Source organism: Gouania willdenowi, chromosome 12, assembly GCF_900634775.1.
Source record: "Gouania willdenowi chromosome 12, fGouWil2.1, whole genome shotgun sequence".
Taxonomy (NCBI): Eukaryota; Metazoa; Chordata; class Actinopteri; order Blenniiformes; family Gobiesocidae; genus Gouania; species Gouania willdenowi.
The window spans coordinates 2,140,831-2,159,829 of record NC_041055.1 but is presented as its reverse complement, the minus strand read 5'-3'; the positions used below and the strand labels follow the sequence as shown (position 1 = coordinate 2,159,829).

At 38.6% G+C, this 18,999-nt stretch overlaps 1 protein-coding gene across 1 annotated transcript; it reads right to left on the bottom strand.

Annotated features, from left to right (window-relative positions):
- Positions 1–4,882: 4,882 nt before the first annotated feature.
- Positions 4,883–13,192, bottom strand: bhmt (betaine-homocysteine methyltransferase). Its single transcript, XM_028463403.1, has 8 exons — positions 13,044–13,192; positions 12,823–12,955; positions 12,126–12,238; positions 11,851–12,042; positions 8,039–8,186; positions 6,769–6,951; positions 6,339–6,567; positions 4,883–5,195 (listed from the first exon to the last, which is right to left on the bottom strand). Exons 1-8 carry the CDS (start codon positions 13,068–13,070, stop codon positions 5,015–5,017), a joined length of 1,206 nt encoding a protein of 401 aa, XP_028319204.1. The 5' UTR covers positions 13,071–13,192; the 3' UTR covers positions 4,883–5,014.
- Between the last annotated feature and the right edge of the window lie 5,807 nt (positions 13,193–18,999).

Genomic DNA, 18,999 nt, shown 5'->3' with positions numbered 1-18,999 from the left:
CGTATAAATATTGAATATATTTGTTCTAAATATATATGGTGAGCTCTCCTTACACACTTTTATAAACTAACGCAATATTTAAACATTTCAACAAACAAACTCACACGAAACATCAACTATTTGTTACATAAATAAATGTGTGTGTGTACACATTTGTTAAAACTGTATTTATTTTATGTATACTACTTATTTATATAGCGCTAATTACAACAAAAGTCATTTCAAAGAGCTATCAAATGTAAAATTTGTAATAAAACTATATTTAATTATCTATATAGACTTAATTATAATGGGTTAATAAGCTAAAAAAAAAAGATTGCTATATTAATGAAAAGGAGAGAGAATAAAATCAGAAAAACAAACGAAACATCAATAGATGCTTTTCCTTATCTTTTGCTCTCCTATGCTAGGGGTTCTCAACCTTAGGGTCAGGACCCCATTTGTGGTCGTGAGACACTGGGAGAGGGTCGCCAGATGCCTTCAAGAAACTAGGATTTTATTTTTATTTTTTTTAACAATTTAAGCCCATTTTTTCTTATTTTTTTTACCGTTTTTTTGCAACTACACCAGATTTGTCACATTTTAACTTATTTTCATCACTTTTTCTTGCCATATTTTTGCTCCTTTTAATGTATTTTTGCTACATTACTCCCATTTCTGACACTTCTACATCACATTTCAATGCCTTTTATGCAAATTTTTTCACTTTTAATACATTTTCAGCACTTATAAACCCTTTACATCACTTTTCCACCTAATGTTGCATATGTTGACCCATTATTGACACTTTTAACCTCTTTTCACCATATTTCATGCTTATTTTTTATTTTATTTTTTTGCCAATTTAACCACATTCACCATTTGTCATGTCCATTATTTACCAGTTTAAACTTTAAACTAATTGTTCCAATATTGACACTTTGAACCCTTTTTACCACATTTTCTGTCCGTTTTTGTCCACTCTAATTTGAAACTTTTAACCAATTTCTATGGTTTTTAAAATCCCATTTCACCACCTTTTCCACCGTTTTTTAGTCACTTTTAACCTATTTCTGATTAAAACAAGGATTTACATACATTGGCATGAATAATAGTTGATACAATTCAGATAAATAAATAATAAAGGAAAAGCTGCCCTTCAGAATAAAGTTCTCATGATTATCAGAGATACACTAACAGTTGCTTTAAAATTGTTAAAGGCAGAGGTGGAAGTGTATATATATAAAAAACTCTTCCTCACCCACCGTGGACGTTCTCTCTATCCTCTACCAGAGGCCTGAGAGCTTGCTGTAGCCACTCTTCCAATTTGGGGGTCACTGCCCCGAGTGCCCCCAGGACCACTGATACCTTCACCTTCCAGCTCTTCTCTGAGCCCCTGGTATTTTTCTAGTTTCTCATGTTCCTTTTTCCTGATGTTGCAGTCACTCGGTGTTGCTATGTCGACCACAACGTCTTTCCGCTGCTCTTTGTCCACCACCACAATGTCTGGTTGGTTCTCCATTAACATTCTGTCCGTCTGTATCTGGAAGTCCCACAGGATCTTAGTTTAGTCATTTTCTACCACCATTGGAGGTGTTTCCCACTTTGACCTTGGGGTTTCCAGCCCATACTCTGCACAGATGTTTCTGTACACTATGCCAGCCACTTGGTTATGGCACTCCATGTAAGCTTTCCCTGCCAGCATCTTGCACCCTGCAGTTATGTGTTGGATTGTCTCAGGGGCCTCTTTGCACTGTCTACACCTGGGGTCTTGTCTGGTGTGGTAGATCTGGGCCTCTATTGCTCTGGTGCTCAAGGCCTGCTCCTGTGCAGCCATGATGAGTGTCTCTGTGCTGTCCTTCAGTCCAGTTCTGTCGAGCCATTGGTACCAATTCCTGATATCTGCCACTTCAGTTATGTTTCAGTGGAACATCCCATGTAGGGATGTTGTCCCATGTCGGTGGTACATCCCATGTAGGGATGTACCACCGGCGCCTCATCTTCTGTTCCCCATTGTCTGAGACATTCACTGAGCACGTCATCTGTTGGAGCCTTGTCCTTGATGTACTCATGGATCTTGGATGTTTCATCCTGGATAATGGCTCTCACACTCACTAGACCTCGGCCTCCTTCCTTACGGCTAGCGTACAGTCTCAGGGTGCTGGATTTGGGGTGGAACCCTCCGAGCATGGTTAGGAGCTTTCGTGTCTTAACATCTGTGGTCTGTATCATTCTTTGGCCAGCTTATTATTCCTGCAGGGTATCTGATTACTGGCAGGGCGTAGCTGTTTATTGCCCGGGACTTGTTCTTGGCATTGAGCTGGCTTCTTAGGACATGCCTTACTCGTTGGAGGTATTTGGCCGTAGCCGCTTTCCTTGTCACCTCTTCGAGGTTACCATTTGCTTGGGTAATTCCGAGGTACTTGTATCTGTCCTCAATGTCTGCTCTTGTTCCTTCTGGGAGTGAGACCCCTTCTGTGTGGACTACCTTCCCTCTCTTAGTCACCATCCGACCACACTTCTCTAGTCCGAATGACATCCCAATGTCTGCGCTGTAGATCCAGGTGGGATGGATCAGTGAGTCTATTGGATTCAAGTCAGGACTCTGGCTGGGGCACTGCAACACGTTGGTGTTTTTGTCTGCTAATCATTTCTTCACCACTTTTGCTCTATGTTTTGGGTCGTTGTCCTGCTGAAATGTCCACTGGTGGTTAAGGCCAAGTTTCTCTGCAGACTGCCTGATGTTGTTGAGAATCTTGATGTATTGCTCTTTTTTCATGATGTTGTTTACTGTGCTTAGATTCCTGGTCCATTGGCTGAAAAACACCCCCAAAGCATTAGGTTTCCACCATCATATTTGACAGTGGGGTGGAGACAGTGTTCTTAGGGTTGAAGGCTTCTCCTTTTCTGCGCCAAATGAAGGATACATCGTTGTGGCCAAACAATTCAATTTTTGTTTCATCTGACCATAAAACAGAGGACCAGAAACAATCTTCTTTGTCCATATGAGCCTTTGCAAAGGCCAAATGGGCTTTTGTGTGCCTTATCTGGAGAAGTAGTGTCCGTTGGACTGTCTGCCTTGAGATGTTGCCACCAGCAGAGCCCAGATTCACCAGAATGACCTTGGTGGTGATCCTTGGATTCTTGTTCACCTCTCTCACTTTCCTCCTGGCCAGCGCAGATGTCACTTTCGGCTTCCGACCACGTCCGCTGAGATTTTCCACAGTGTGGAACGTCTTGTGTTTTTAGTAATACTTTGTAATGTAGCCACTGGAACTTTGAAAACATTTGCATATGGCTTTATCGCCCTGTCCTGATTTGTGAGCAGCCACAATGCGCAGCCGCAGGTCCTCACTGAGCTCCTTTGTCTTCTTAGACATGACCACAAACCTGTTGAGTTGATTAACAACCGTTTCCCATGAATCAGGGTCATTAGAAAACTTTAGAACAGCTTGGACTGTTTGGAATGGTGTAGAACTTTGGATTTTCCCAAACACTGACAATTTGCAAAGGGTATGAATAATTTCGGGCTTGACTGTATATATATATATATATATATTGTCTGACTTTTTAAGAGTAATTTAGTAAATCCTGTGGATGATTAAACTGTGTTTACTGGGAACCAGTTAAAGGGCCATGTTTTATATTTTTACAGTTGGTGGGAAGAGACGGAGCATTAAATCCATCAAAAAGTATTTAAAAAAAACAGTGCGTGGGCACAATGGAGTTACAGCTGAATAAACAAAGGAAACCACACACACACACACACACACATACATACACACACACACACACACACACACCAAAGTACATGAACAAAGTGACTACAAAATTACTTGTAGTGCCTTATTGTGACCACTAGAGGTCAGTAGCTGTTTTTAAACCTTCATATATTATTAATAATACATGGTTTAATAATATTATTATTAATTATTACTGCATTGGATTTTATATAGCGCTATTAAATGTTTTCTGTTAAAAAAAAACATGATTGAAAAAAATCGAGACATTTTCTGGATTGATACGATAATTGCATGGTGACATATGATATATCACGGGAATTTTTCTTACACCCATATAATAGTCATCTTAAATATGTAAATCCTTGTTTTAATCAGAAATAAAATTGATTAAAAATGACTGAAAACGGTGGAAAAGGTGATGAAATGGGATTTTTTAATCCACAGAAATTGGTTAAAAGTTGACAGTGGGCAAACACGGACAGAGAAAGTGTTACAAAGGGTTTAAAGTGTCAATATTAGAGCAATTAGTTTAAAGTTTAAACTTATTTGCCAGGTTTAATCGTGAATATTGTTAAATTGGTAAAAGTAAGCATGAAATATGGTGAAAAGAAGTTAAAAGTGACAATAATGGGTCAACATATGTGACAGGTAGACAAAGTGGTGGTCTCACGACACCAAGGTTGAGAACCCCTGCTCTGCACACCTCACTCACATGTGCTGTCCCACACACTAAAGTGGGTCACATGTTGATTTTAGGTTTCTATATCATACGGTCATGTGCCATTTGCTACACTTGCTAAAGCTAATATTTAACCACGTGTAACACTGAATAATGTTGAAATGTGTGGATTTTGTCCAAAATCAGACCTCGTCATCGAGATGTTTCCATTTTAAGAGCTTTCATCTGTCATTGCCTCATTTTACTTCAGATTTTGTGCAAGAATTTACATTTCCGTCTCTGTCCACCCTTTATCCAAGTCAAAGTGTGTAAATGTGAGACTTCCACACATGCATGCAAGGCTTAATTGTCAAAATTTCTGCTCGATTTTATTTAAAAAAATAAAAATAAGATTAAAATTAAAAAAAAATTATTGCAGTTTCATGAAGTGATTTCCGTAATTTTCTCTTTCGTGTTCACGTTTAAACAGTTCAAAGACATCACATTTCCTTTCATCCACTTTATTTCATGTGTTACAGGCACGTCGTGGGTTAAGGTGCTTTTCACAGCTGCTGGTTTCACATGATCAATGACATCATTTCCTGTGTGTGGATATGGTGGAATGTGGCGTTGCTCAGTGGCTTTGGTCGGCCTTGGTGAACAGCTCCTTCAGCTGATCCTGGGTGGTGGCCTCCTTCTGCTGCATCAGGTCAGCGTGGCCCTTGGTGACCCCCCAGCTGTCAGGCATAGAGAAGGCGGGGCAGTAAGGGCGGCCGGACGCAGGCTTCAGCTTCTCCCAGTAATCACGGCGAGCCCTGGACGGAGGAAACCATCACAGATTAACTGTTTCATTTGGACAGTGAGACGATTGGTTTTTAAATCAGATAAGGAACATTTAGGCCTCAGATTAATAAATCTAAGATCACTTGCTCAAAAACAAAGAAAAAAAGAAAGTAAAAGATTGAAATCATTGCTTAAAAGTTTGTCTAAATCTCCACTGTAACCACTTTGCATTGCATGTTTAGTCCTGTAGACCAGCCTTTATCTGAATAATAAAAAATGATGGATAGGTGGGATTTACAAACCACAGAAATGTGTTAAAAGTTGCAAATTAGAGTGGCCAAACAGAAAAAAACAAAACTATGAAACAATTTGTGGCAAATAATGGCATGACAAATCGTGAATGTGGTTAAATTAGCAAAAATAAGCATGAAATACGGTTAAAAGAGGCAAAAAGTGACAATAAATGAGCCAACATATGTGACATTCGGTAGAAAAGTGGTGGAAAGGGTGCAGAAAATGTCTTTAAAGTAAAATAAAATGTACAGAAAAGGCATTGAAATGTGCTGAAGTGGCAGAAATTGTAGCAAATATGCATTTAAAATATATATATATATAGCAAGAAAAAGTGCAAAAAATAGGTTAAAATATTGCAAGTTAGGTGTAGTTGCAGAAAAGGTAAAAAAAAAGGGGCAACAATGGGTTCAAATTGTTAACCCCTGCTGTAGACAAATCCAAGTGTTTTTCCTTCATTCTTACATTTGCTTCAAAAAAAAAAAAAAAAAAAAAAAACCTGACAAAGTGACTTTTAAACACATTTCTACAGTTTTCACTGAAAGTTGCAGATGTTTATTTTGGCGTTTACATGAAAATATCTGAATCCTGCTGACATTGAATGTGTATCACTGTTAATAAACTAGAACAAAAATAGAATTGAACCAATCACTGTGCTTGTCTGGAGAAGAAATTAAAGAAGAATGAAGGAAAAACACTGCATCCGTCTACAGGACTCCACATCCCATAATGCAACAGACTTTTAAACAATCTCTTATTGACATTGTTGGAAAACAAACTTTTCACCTTCGTTTTCATACTTTATCATAGTTTTAATGATCTACGAGGCCGACGCTGTTTTTATCTGATAAAACTGAAATGATGGCGTGTGGACGAGGCCATACCTGGCTCTGACCCAGGGCTTGGTGTGCATCTTTAGCTCCGCCCCCCACAGGCCGTGTTTGTCGGAGCCGGCGGGCAGGAATCCCCTCTCTGCCGTCAGCTCCTCAGCCAGTGCACGGACATGGTACGGCTCGAAGCCACAGCAGCCGCCGATGTAACGGATGCCGGCGTCGTAGGCCTCACGGGCATATTTCTGCATGTCCCAGCGGGACAAGATCCTCGGCTCCAGACCTGTCACACACAGATTAAATATCACTTTTTATGTACTTTTAAATGTCTTTTTATTGTGGTAATGTAGCATTTCAACTCAATAAACCCTTTAATAATAGTAACTGTTTTAGTGAGAGTTATAAACCAAAGCGTGAACAGCAGAGGGCAGCAAAATACATAGTTTTCCCTTTGTGACAGAATAAAAGGTTAAAGGTCACGTACTGAAGGGGAACTCTGGCAGGTCGATGAAGCCCTGACGGTTACAGTCTGGCGTGTGATAGGCCAGCGGCTGTGACATGTAGTGAGCCTTCAGCCCCGCCTTCTCCACGCCTTCCTTCATCATCCTCACCGTCTTCACACACATCTCAGGGTCAAAGTGGCAGTTAACGCCCACAATCTGAGCTCCTGCAGAGACACACGGACACATTTAAAGAGATCCTCCACTGTTTCTACAACTTTAACCTCAAACCTTTGAAATTCACTCATTACCAGATCTATGGCCAACAAAACATTATTTTGCACCATGTTAAGTTTTATTAAATTTAAAAAATGGGACTATATTACTTTGATGATGTCACACGGCCCCACTGCCTGTAAACATCCCATTGTTTTCTATAGGAGTTTAACATTCAGCCTGATTTTTAGATCATTTAGTAGCTTTTTTCAGTCTTGTGCTGCTATTGGTTGCTCTACAAAAAAAAAACAAAAAACAGGAAGAGTTAATGTTGATGCAAACCTCTTGTTTACCAAAAGAATAAAAACAGTTGTGACTTAAAAAAAAACTAAACAAATCTGACTGTTCAAACTCTAGTTTGGTAGTAGACAATGAAGCAGAGAAGTAGAGCTCTCCTAATTGACCTTTACGCTCCCTTAAACAGTGCGCTGACACGCTCTGGTGGCTGAAGTTAACATGCAACTGTAAACTTTTGGGTTAGAGTCCTTCTATCCTCAGGGTTTGTGAATATTTAATAGACTGATCTACTCGCCAACTTTAGCCACCAAAGCATGTCAGCGCACTGTTTAAAGGAGCGTAAAGGTCCTTTGAGAGAGCTCTTCTTCTCTGCTTCATTGTCTACTACCAAACCGCAGAGTTTCACCTGTCACCCCTGCAGTCACAGATTTTGTTTTACCTTCTTTTCATGAACTAAAGAGGTTTACAGCCGCATCTTTAACTTTTACAGGTTTTTTCAGAGCAACCAAAATAATCCAAAAAAAATCTACTAAATGATCTAAAAATCAGGCTGAATGTTTCACTCCAATAGAAAACAATGGGATGTTTACAGGCAGTGGGGCCGTGTGACATCATCAATCACATGATTTCAAGATGGAGGAACACAGGCTCTAAAACTGTAAAGTAGTCCCATTTTTAAAAGGTGATAAAATGAATATGATGCATAATAATGTGTTTTATTAGACATAGGCCCAACTTGTAAAAACAGTGGAGGATCACTTTAAGATCAAACTGTATTTAAAGGGGGAGGAGTCTCCGTACCGGCCTTGACGAGCCTGACGGCACACTCCCCAGGGCTGATGCCGTTCAGGTCTCCTTCAGGTCCAATGCACAGAGTGGCAGCCACGGGTTTGCCGGTGCTTTTCAGGACCTGCACCGCCCACTCAGCCTCCTCCACGTGTTCAAAATACTGAAACAACAACGATGGAGCGTTTAAAGGACGTCAGCATTTTTACCTTTCATAACAAAAGCAGACGAACAACTGGAGTAAAAAGATCTGCAGGAATAAGACCTCAGTCAGTCACATCAAACATGGATCAACCTCTGGGCAGAAAGCGAGATGGGCGTGGCCACCACTGCCCTGACACCAAACATTTATACGTATACATATTAGGGCTGCACGATTATGGCCAAAATGATAATCACAATTATTTTGATCAATATTGTAATCAATTATTTATCATAGTAAGGAGTTTTTATTGCTCTATTTTTAAACAAACGATATGTGTACACTAGGGATGTAACGATTCACTCAACTCCCAATACAATTTGATTCACAGTACGATTCTCTCAAAATTTATTTTACAAAATGGGACTGTAAAAAAATGACTGAAAAATATTTCTTTATTTTTTTGGGGAAAAAAACTATACTGTTTTCTTTTTGTTTTTCATTGTCAAAAGAATCCCTTGATAACTATTCAAAACAATCTAATTTAACTAAAAATAAATCTTGAATGAAATAAATAAAGGAATAATACAAATGAAGAAGAAGCCTATTAATTAAAATTCTGGTTCTATAGTAAACAATGCAAAACTGCATAATAGTTATTTTTAAAAGTGCAACTGAAAATGTATTTTGTGCCTTAACAATTGGACTTAAAAACAAAAAGTCATTTCACTGTATTTACATCAGATATTTGTTTGGACCAGCAGAGGGCACTGATAACCCAGTGGTCGGTTGGCATGCAGATAACTTGCAGTGAAGAAGAGATGCTATGCTAGCAGACAAAGCTAATAGAAAAACATGACTTTTACCGATATTCATGCAATATTACAGATATTTTTTGGTGCTAAAGGGGTAAGGAATCATTTATGAACATGTTTAAAAGTAGAAGGCGGCCAGAAAGAAAGTATTAGCAGATTCCGCCCGCCGCCAACACTTCTGGATGGTTAAAAAAAGTACTGCGATTGAATTTTCACAGTATCGATGTGAATCGTGATACCTATGAATCGATTTTCAACTGCCTTACGATTAATCGTTACATCCCTAGTGTACAGTTTACAGTGCAAAATTACCAAAAACTAACTGAATAAATGCACTATTACAGAGTGCAGAGCCTTTATATTAAATGCAAATATTGCCGACAATCAGGTTAATTTAATCGTGGCAACCAAAATTGTGATCACGATTAAAATTTGATTAATTGTGCAGCCCTAATACATGTATACTATATGGGGACATTTTTTTAACGTGTTCACACTAGTCATACTCAACTGCCCCATAATGCATTGGGAGCTGAATATAAAATGGTCCTGGGACCAGCTTCAAGCTAAAAATCAAACATTCCCTTTTCAAAATAAAAGCATCTCTTCTTGTCATTTTGTTTTGAAGTTAATAGGAAGTTTTGTTAGCAGCACAATGGAGGGTCTCTGAAATTAAATGTGTCTACGTGAGTTTTATGGATGAAATGAGCACATGTTGATATTCGACTTTGTCACTTTTTCACTTCGAATGTTTTCAGAACTTTCAAAGTAAAGGTGGAGAATCAACAGAGATATTTAGCCTCAGTGTGAACAAGGTTTTAGAGTTGTAGGTTCCAAATGCATCTTGGGAAACTTGGAAGTGTACTTCAGTGGGAACGCTCACCATAATAATAGTATATAGTAGACAGTATATACTCATTTAGTTTGTAGTGAATAGTACTCCTGTCCACACGTACAACGCCATGTTTTTCCATAGAGAAGTGGTCATGTGACCAGGTACGCCATGTGATGTGTAAGTGCATAAAAATTGTTTCCATTGAGCTTTTGTGAAACATTTCAATACGTAAACAAAGGAAAACCTCATGAAAGAGTAAAAACATTTTAACAATATTTGAGTGTTTAATAAAAACTGGTAATGGAAACGCTGGAATTTTAAGAACTATTTTAGATTTTGCACATTTCCAAGAGTAATGAAAACACAGCTAATGATGCACTTCCATAAAGAAGCTCAGCTCTAGCACGTTTACTCCAGTCTGAGCCGTCCATCAAGCAGCTCACATAAAAAAACACGAGTCGACATTTAAACTTTAACTCCTGGTTCACAGAGTAAAGTTACTCAGTTCTCAGAAAGCGAGGCCGACTCCAGGATTCTGTTACACCAGAAGAATCTCAGGCTATTTTAAAGGCGTATCAAACCTTTAATAAAAGACGGCTGCTGGTCTGCAGGGATCCACGTGCACTTCCCCCAAAAGCAGCAGCTGCAGCTTTAAACCGTTGGAATTTTTCATTTACAGCTGCACGTCATACAATCACTGGCTTTTCTCTTTTACACAGTTTAACGTGTTGATAATACTTGGCTCTTTATCAAATCTGGAATTCTGAGATGCATTTCTAATCATTTTGATCTGTTGGGGAGGGTACCCCTGCATGTTTAGCCCTTTGTGATGATCTCATGTAGAAAACATCTATGGACTCAATGACCTGCTGATACTATTGGGTCAAAGCCAGAGCTACACAAACTCATTTTAGTTCAGAGCCAAAGACAACGTTAATGTGCTTTAGTTTGCATTTCCACACAAAAGTCATAAAGGATGCAAGTTAGCGTCAATATCTAAACAAAAAGTGACGGATTAACACAGAATCTTTAATTAAGTTTCCTTTAAATTGTGACAAATGGGATTCATTTAAATGGGAATTTTGTGTGTGTGTATTTATTTTTAGAGTTCTTCTGCATATATTATGGAAAACCATTTGAGAAAAACTTATTAGAGACACATAAAGTGTTAGTGATTAGCATCATATGCTAATACGGGGGCAGGGAAAGTAAAGTCAGGCTGGTCATTGGCTTTGGAAAGTATTTCAACCTATCAGGGAGCTGGATTGGGTTCTAATCCCTCCTTCTTCAATAGTATTACATCTTTCAGCTTTACTAGTACTACTAGTGAACTGTTCACAATCTACTAGTAGTACTAGTGAGATAATTTGAGTGAACTAGTAAAAGTTTTTGGGGGCTAACTAGTTAAGCAAAATAGTCTACGAGTTGCTATTAGTATTAAAACTTAAAATAGTAAAAATTCAAAGATTTACTAGTACTACTAGTGGCACAGAATGTCCTACTGGTAGATGATTGTGCTTCACTAGTAATGTCTACACAAGCACTAGTGCGCCAAAAACCTGGGGGAGGGGGGGGGTTGGGGTAATGCAAATTAAAAAGTAGGAACATTTAGTTTAAACTGGCAAATAATGGGCATGACAAATGGTGAATGTGGTTAAACTGTCAAAAACAAACATGAAATATGGTGAAAAGAGGTTAAAAGTGACAATAATAAGTCAACATATGTGACATTAGGTGGAAAAGTGGTGGAAAGGGTTTATAAGTGCTGTACATTTCTGGAAAATGGAAAAATGTGCAGAAAAGGCATTGAAATGTGATGTAGAAGTGTCAGAAATGGGATTAATGTAAAAAAAAAGGCAAGAAAAAGTGATGAAAAATATTAAAATATGGAAAGTTTGGTGAAAAAGGGTAAAAATAAGACAAATGGACTCAAATTGTTCAAAAAAAATATTTGTAGTTTGACAGCATCCCAAATTGGGGTCCTGATGCCAAAAAGCTTTGAGCTTTTTTTTTTTTTTTGGGGGGGTTGTTGTACCTCAGCGATGAGGAAATCCACGTTTTTCTGCACAAACACGTCCAGCTGCTTCTTAAAGATCTGCTTCACGTCGTTCTCACTCTTACAGCTGAGGAAGGAGGGGGTCTGAGACACTCCTCCTGCTACCAGGGCGTCCCCCTCCTCGGCCACCTCCCTGGCCAGGTCACAGGCCGCCTCGTTGATCTGCTGGCCCTGCACACACACACACACACACACACACTAATGATGATCCTGATCCTCTGAGGCTAAGGTGATGCAGTGACTCAGTAACTCACAGTGAACCTCTGAACGTTGCCTCTGTTCTCCAACTTGTCGTCGCTGGCGTAGAAGGTGAAGGTCTGCATGACGTTGGCCCCAGCCCTGAGGAACTCCCTGTGCAGCTGCCTCACTGAGGAGCACACACACACACACACATATATATATATATGGGGTGCATGTAAAAACTTAGTCACAGTTTCATAGCCAACATATTTTGAACATTTAACTCAGTTTTCTTTCATTTGAGACAAATTAATTTCAGATTTATCTTTAGCATTTAGATTTAACATATAGAGTTACATTTAACATGTACATTAAGACATTACACTTAGATTTATTTTCCATGTGTACACATTTTTGCCATTGATGATATAGAACAGTGTTACTCAAATGGGGGTACGCAACAGAGGGGGTGGGGGGGAGCAAATGAAAACATTAAAAATATGGGGGTTCCTAATTTTTTCAAAAACATTAAAAATGATAATCATACTGTTTTATTCCACTTATTCACAACATGAGATCATTGTGTTTGTGTGAAAATAAAAATAAAAGAAGAGTGGGGGGGGGACCACTGCTCTAGAACATGTTGTTTTACTGTCATTTATGTCTCAAATGAAAGAAAAATGAGCTAAACTTTGAAGAAATGTCGGCTATGAAACAGTGAGCACCCCATGAACGACGGGGACACCGACACAGTGACGGCCGTGCACGTACCGGCCTCGGGGTGCTCTGCGGCCGCCTCGGGGGTCCAGGGCCCAGCTTTGACATAGCCTCTCTTCTCCAGGGCGAACACGAAGCCTCCGTCCCCGATCACCACCTCTCCTGCGTCCAGACGCTCCAGGATTCCCTGCAAAAGTTGCATCCGTGCACGGGTTTACGCACGCGTGTGCACATGCACGCAGCAGCTGACCGTGATTAGAGAAAAAGTTCTTCACCTTCTTCTTCTGACCGGATGGAGCCATGATGGATGGATGGATGGATGGATGATCAGTCCTCCTGCAGAGAGAAGAGAAATAAAGAAAAGGACCGGCCGTGCACGTTCACGCACGATTTATATCAGCCGGAGGGGGCGGGCCCCCTCGTGACACCTCCTCCTCTTCCTCATCTTCCTCATCCTCCTCATCCTCCCTCTGCAAAACAAAAATAACTTCTTTTTGTTTTTTCCTTCATCCATCCATCCATCCATCTATGCATCCATCCATCCATCCATCCATCCATCCATCTATGCATTAATTCATTCATCCATCCATGCATCCATCCATCCATCCATCCATCTATGCATTAATTAATTCATCCATCCATTCATGCATCCATCTTTGCATTAATTCATTCATCCATCCATGCATCCATCCATCTATGGCTATGCATTAATTCATTCATCCATCCATTCATGCATCATCCATTCATCCACCCATCATCCATCCATCCATTCATCAATCTATGCATTAATTAATTCATCCATCCATCCATGCATCATTCATTCGTCCATCCATCATCCCTCCATCCATGCATCCATCCATCATCCATCCACCCACCATCCATCCACCCATAATCTATTCATGCATCCATCCATTGTCCATCATCCATCATCCATCCATCATCCATCATCCATCCATCCATCCATCCATCCATCCATCCATCCATCCATCCATCCTTCCATCCATCCATCCATCCATCCATCCATCCATCCATCCATCCATCCATCCACCGATCCACCCATCCATCCATCCATCCATCCATCCATCCATCCATCCATCCATCCCTCCATCCACCCACCATCCATCCACCCATAATCTATTCATGCATCCATCCATTGTCCATCATCCATCATCCATCCATCATCCATCATCCATCCACCCATCCATCCATCCATCCATCCATCCATCCATCCATCCATCCATCCATCCATCCATCCATCCATCCATCCATCCATCCATCCATCCATCTATCCATCCATCCATCCATCCACCCATCCATCCATCCATCCATCCATCCATCCATCCATCCATCCCTCCATCCATCCATCATCCATCCACCCATCATCCATCCATCCATCATCCATCCACCCATCATCCATCCATCCATCCATCCATCCATCCATCCATCATCCATCCATCCATCCATCCATCCATCCATCCATCCATCCATCCATCCATCCATCCATCCACAGTGCTGAGTGTGTTGCAGGTGAAAGTGATTCACATTAAAACTAAATCTAAAGCTGCAGCTCTGGAGCCTCATGTGGCTCTGTGACTCTGTTTCAGTGGCTCCCTATGATGAAGGACCAACTCTACCATAAATACATTTAAAAAATCAATCATTTATCTGGTGGCAAATGTAAAAACTTGGTCACTGTTTCATAGCCGACATATTTTGAACTTTTAGCTAATTTTTCTTTCATTTGAGACAATTTCATGTAAAACAACTGGTTTTATATCAGAGGTTCTCAACTGGTCTCGCCCTGGGACCCACATTTTCCCATGGTCATTAAATCGTGACCCAGAATTCAACCAACCAAATGTAGTTTTTCAAAAATAGTTGTTAAAACACACGTATATAATCTTTTTAAAAATAAATCTATAAATTTTCCTGTGCAACATGCAATTCACAGCATGCCTGTCAAAAGAAAAGTTTCTTTCAAAATAAAAGACAAGTCCAACATGAGAGACATTAAGTATTTATGTGACCCACTTTTAGGTCCCGATCCATCAGTTGAGAATTGCTGATCATTGTCGAAAATGTGTAAAAAACTAAAATTTAAATGTTAAATCTAAATGTAATAGTTAAATGAAAATGGCAAATCTAAATCTAAAAGTTCAATCAGTCACCAAATGTAAATCTATATATTAACTGTAAATCTAAACATTTGCTACAGCCAATTTTACAGTTACCTCGACTTTAACTTGTGATGCAGGCTCTGCGCTGATCAATGATGAGAACCAGAGTGAAGAGGTGATGAAGAAGTAAAAAATGATTTATTCTAAACTAAATCAAAAGGGTACAAAGCAGGATGGTCAAAAGAGTTCTTTCCTCCGGCCAGAGAAAATGCAAGACTGTCAAAACACATTTTTACACAGGTCGACAGTCCCACCCCCAACAGATAAGAAGGAAGAGGAAGGGAGGAGGTCAGTTTGCCCTCCGGGGATGGTGCCACCCGGTATCGGATGTGTTAGCCATGTGCGTAGATGTGCCAATGTGTGTGTGTGTGGTGTATTGTGTGTGTGTGAGTGAGTATGTATTGGGTGTGTGTGTGTGTGTGTTGGGTGGGTGTTGGGTGTGTGTGTGTCTGGCCTTCAGATAGAGCTGTGTTATGGGAGTGTGCAGCCAACTGACCTTCCTGAGAAAAACAGACAAAGACAGAAATGGAAAGTTACAACTTAAAGCATTAAATTGAGTAAGATTTATGAGTAAATATAATTTATTAATTTTGCCACCACACATTAAATTTAAATTCTAAAATGTAAATGTAAATGCTGAATCTAAATCTAAATGTTGAATCTAAATCTAAATGTTGAATCGGTCGCCAAGTGTAAATCTAAATATTGAATCTAAATCTACATTTGAAATCTACATCTAAATGTTGAATAGAAATCTAAATGTTAAATTGGTCGCCAAGTGTAAAGCTAAATGTTTAGAAAATATACAAGGTGGGCAGGTCAACGGAAGTCGATGACGAGGCCCCGCCCACACCCCACCCCCAAGGTCTGTCATGTGGCTCTCTGACTCTGTTCCAGTGGCTCCCTATTTTCTCCCAACTCTGCCATAAATAAATAAAAAATCAATAAATAATTACATAAATCACTCAATATTTAATATATAACGTGCCATAAATAAAGAAATAAACATGCAATGTTATTTATTTGTATTTATTTATTTACATGTTCAAGTTCAGCCAGTGGGGACAGCCCTCTCATCTGCACAACATTTCATTGTGCGTGCTGAAATGTGTGCATAAATACAATAATAAAATAATAAAATAAGAAATAAATAAAAATAAATAAATACATAGTATTTATGACATGCATTTAGGTATTAAGTGATTTATTGATTTTGTTACTTTTTTAATACTTTTTGGAGTAATTCTGAGAATTTTGGTTGTTTTGTGTATTTTTCTGTCATTTTTCTGTGTTTACTTTGTGTCTTTTATGTAAATGAAATACAATAAAAGTCAGAATCTTGTGTCACAGAAGAAGCGACGGTCATGGAGGACCAAGAGTGAGGTTATGAATGAATGAATGATGATCTGCTAAGATGAAACGCCTCCATATTTACTGCTGTAAACACAGTATCACCTCAGGACTTTACATATTTGCATATTTGCACTTGTATTTAATCCTTATTCTTGTGTTAATAATAATCCCTGCCTTGGTTTCTAAGTTTTGCTTTTTTGCTTTTATTTTTTTAATCATGTTACATATTAACGTTATTTCTTTTCTACCTTGTTATTAATTCTAACAAAGTTAATTTCTACCTCGGATCATTCCGGTATTTCTGATTCTGACCTCTTTTGTGCGTCACTTCAGGGTCGCATTCAGTTCATAGAACATAAGTCGTATTTAATTTATTATAATATGAACGGGCTCACAAAAAGTCGGATTTGTCAAAAAATAAATAAAATCCAAATTGTGCATTAAAACGTCTGAACGTATTTACACCAGACTCATGTTTACCTGTGAACAAAAAATTAACATTAAATCATTTATTTTAATTGATTCTGTGGAGAAAAACAGATTTTTATTATTGTTGCAAAAATTAATATAGAATAAAATATATATATAAAAAAAACTAAATATTTTAATGTTATATAATAAACCTGAGTGAAGTATGACATGCGTTTAGTGTAAAATAATTAATTATGTACTCAAAGATTACAGAATACAGTTAAGATAAAATAAAACTAGCTAAGCATTTAGTGTCCTTTATACTAGGGGTTCTCAACCTTGGCATCAGGACCCCATTTGGGGTCACGAGACACTGGTAGGGGGCGCCAGATGCCTTCAAGAAACTAAGAATTATATTTTTTGAACAATTTTAGCCTATTTTTTCTTATTTTTACCATTTTACTATAACGAACCAAACTTTCCAAATTTGTATTTGGAAATTGAAAATTACATTGTTACCGTTGGATTTCTTATTGTTTTTCTTCCGCAACTCCTTTGTCGTGGAACTCCTCCTAGGCTATTAATGCAGCGTATGTCATCTCATAGGGACAATGTCAACGATGTGCAGTCGACCTTTTTTGGAGCCAAATTGTCAAGGTCAAAGTCAAGGTCGCGTCAAGTGTCAAAAACCTAAATTTGCCATAGCTCTACGAATATTTATCGTACAAGTTTGATGCTTACATTTACAAAAAGCTCATCTCAAGTGGACTAATTTATTTAATTAGACCAAAGCTGTACGACCTACCAGTAAAACGATCGGTAGGGGTCAAAGTTCATAATGGTACAAAAAAAACAACTTTTTTCCCTATAATTTGGCCACAAATTGAGATCCAGTGCTCAGACTGGTACCATTGAACAACATTTCCTTACAATATGACCTTGACCTTCGCTCAAGGTAATATTTAAGGTCAAGGTCAGTCTTCTGTTTTTCCTGCATTATTACGTTCAATTTAATTAGTAAAAAGAACAAACTTGTCAACAAATCCAGATACAGGTTGTTATTTTTGCCATTTTTTTCAAATTGCCAAATACGTATTCGCCTTGTGAATACAAGTCTTGCCTATTTAACCATATTTTTGTTCCTTTTAATGAATTTTTGCTGCATTATTCCCATTTCTGACACTTCTCCATCACATTTCAATAATTTTTCGGCACCTTTTTCCCACTCTCAAGACATTTTCAGCACTAATAAACCCTTTCTGCCACTTTTCCATCTAATGTCACATATGTTGACCCATTATTGTCACATTTAACCTCTTTTCACCAGATTTCTTGCTTATTTTTGCCAATTTAACCATATTCACCATTTGTCATGGCCATTATTTGCCAGTTTAAAGTGGTTGAGAACCCCTGCTTTAGGTCAGTAAAGAGTAGGTTATAACTGTGACATGATCAGCTGCTCTGCTGGTCCTGAACAGACTGGTGAGTGTGGAGACCAGTAACAGACTTCCTGTTCTTCCTCTGGGATCATTCCAGTACTCAAACATTTATCAGGAAAAGTGGCCAGTTCTAACCAGCCATGGCAGGTCAAAGGTCATGTGACTGTGCAGAGATACGCGTGTGCACTCCTCTAGTACACGTGTATGTACTGTATGTATGTATGTATGTACAGTGTCTCTGTCTTTATTATCCCACGTCTTTGTGAGGTTTTTCCTGGACTTTGGGTGGGACTGGGGTTGATGACCAGGTGACACTGACTGGTTATGACCAACATTCAGCACTCCAACAGTTAACTCCTCCAGGGGCTGGGCTGGCTCAGCGTTGCCAGGTTGGTGGGTTTCCCGCGCTTTATGTTAGTTTTAAACTGTTTCACACCAAATGATGGAAAATTACAAAAAATGACTCCAAAAATACTTAAAACAACTTTGAAAATACACTAAATTACAGAAAGATACACAAAATGACAACAAAAATACACAAAATGACTTAAATAAATACACAAAATGAAGGTAAAGTACACAAAGTTACTCCTAAACCACATAAAATGAAGACAAAAACACATACAATGACTCCAAAATCACACCAAATGAAAACAAAAACACACAATATGGCTCCGAAATATGAGCAATGACAAAATGACAACAAAAAGCATGCCAATTATGATTAAAAAAATTCACAAAATGACAAAAAATACACAAAATTACATAGAATAATTCCAAAAATACACAAAGTGACTCCAAAAATACATGAAGTGACATAAAGACATAAACATGGAAAATGACATTAAAAA

What these genes read in the sequence shown, in the direction of transcription:
- bhmt (XM_028463403.1), bottom strand. Translation starts at nt 13,070, where the DNA reads ATGGCTCCATCCGGTCAGAAGAAGAAG. An exon ending in CATCCGGTCAGAAGAAGAAG is followed by an intron (nt 12,956 to 13,043) that starts GTGAAGAACTTT and finishes CAACTTTTGCAG; the next exon opens with GGAATCCTGGAGCGTCTGGA. An exon ending in TGGATTTCCTCATCGCTGAG is followed by an intron (nt 8,187 to 11,850) that starts GTACAACAACCC and finishes TTGTTGTTTCAG; the next exon opens with TATTTTGAACACGTGGAGGA.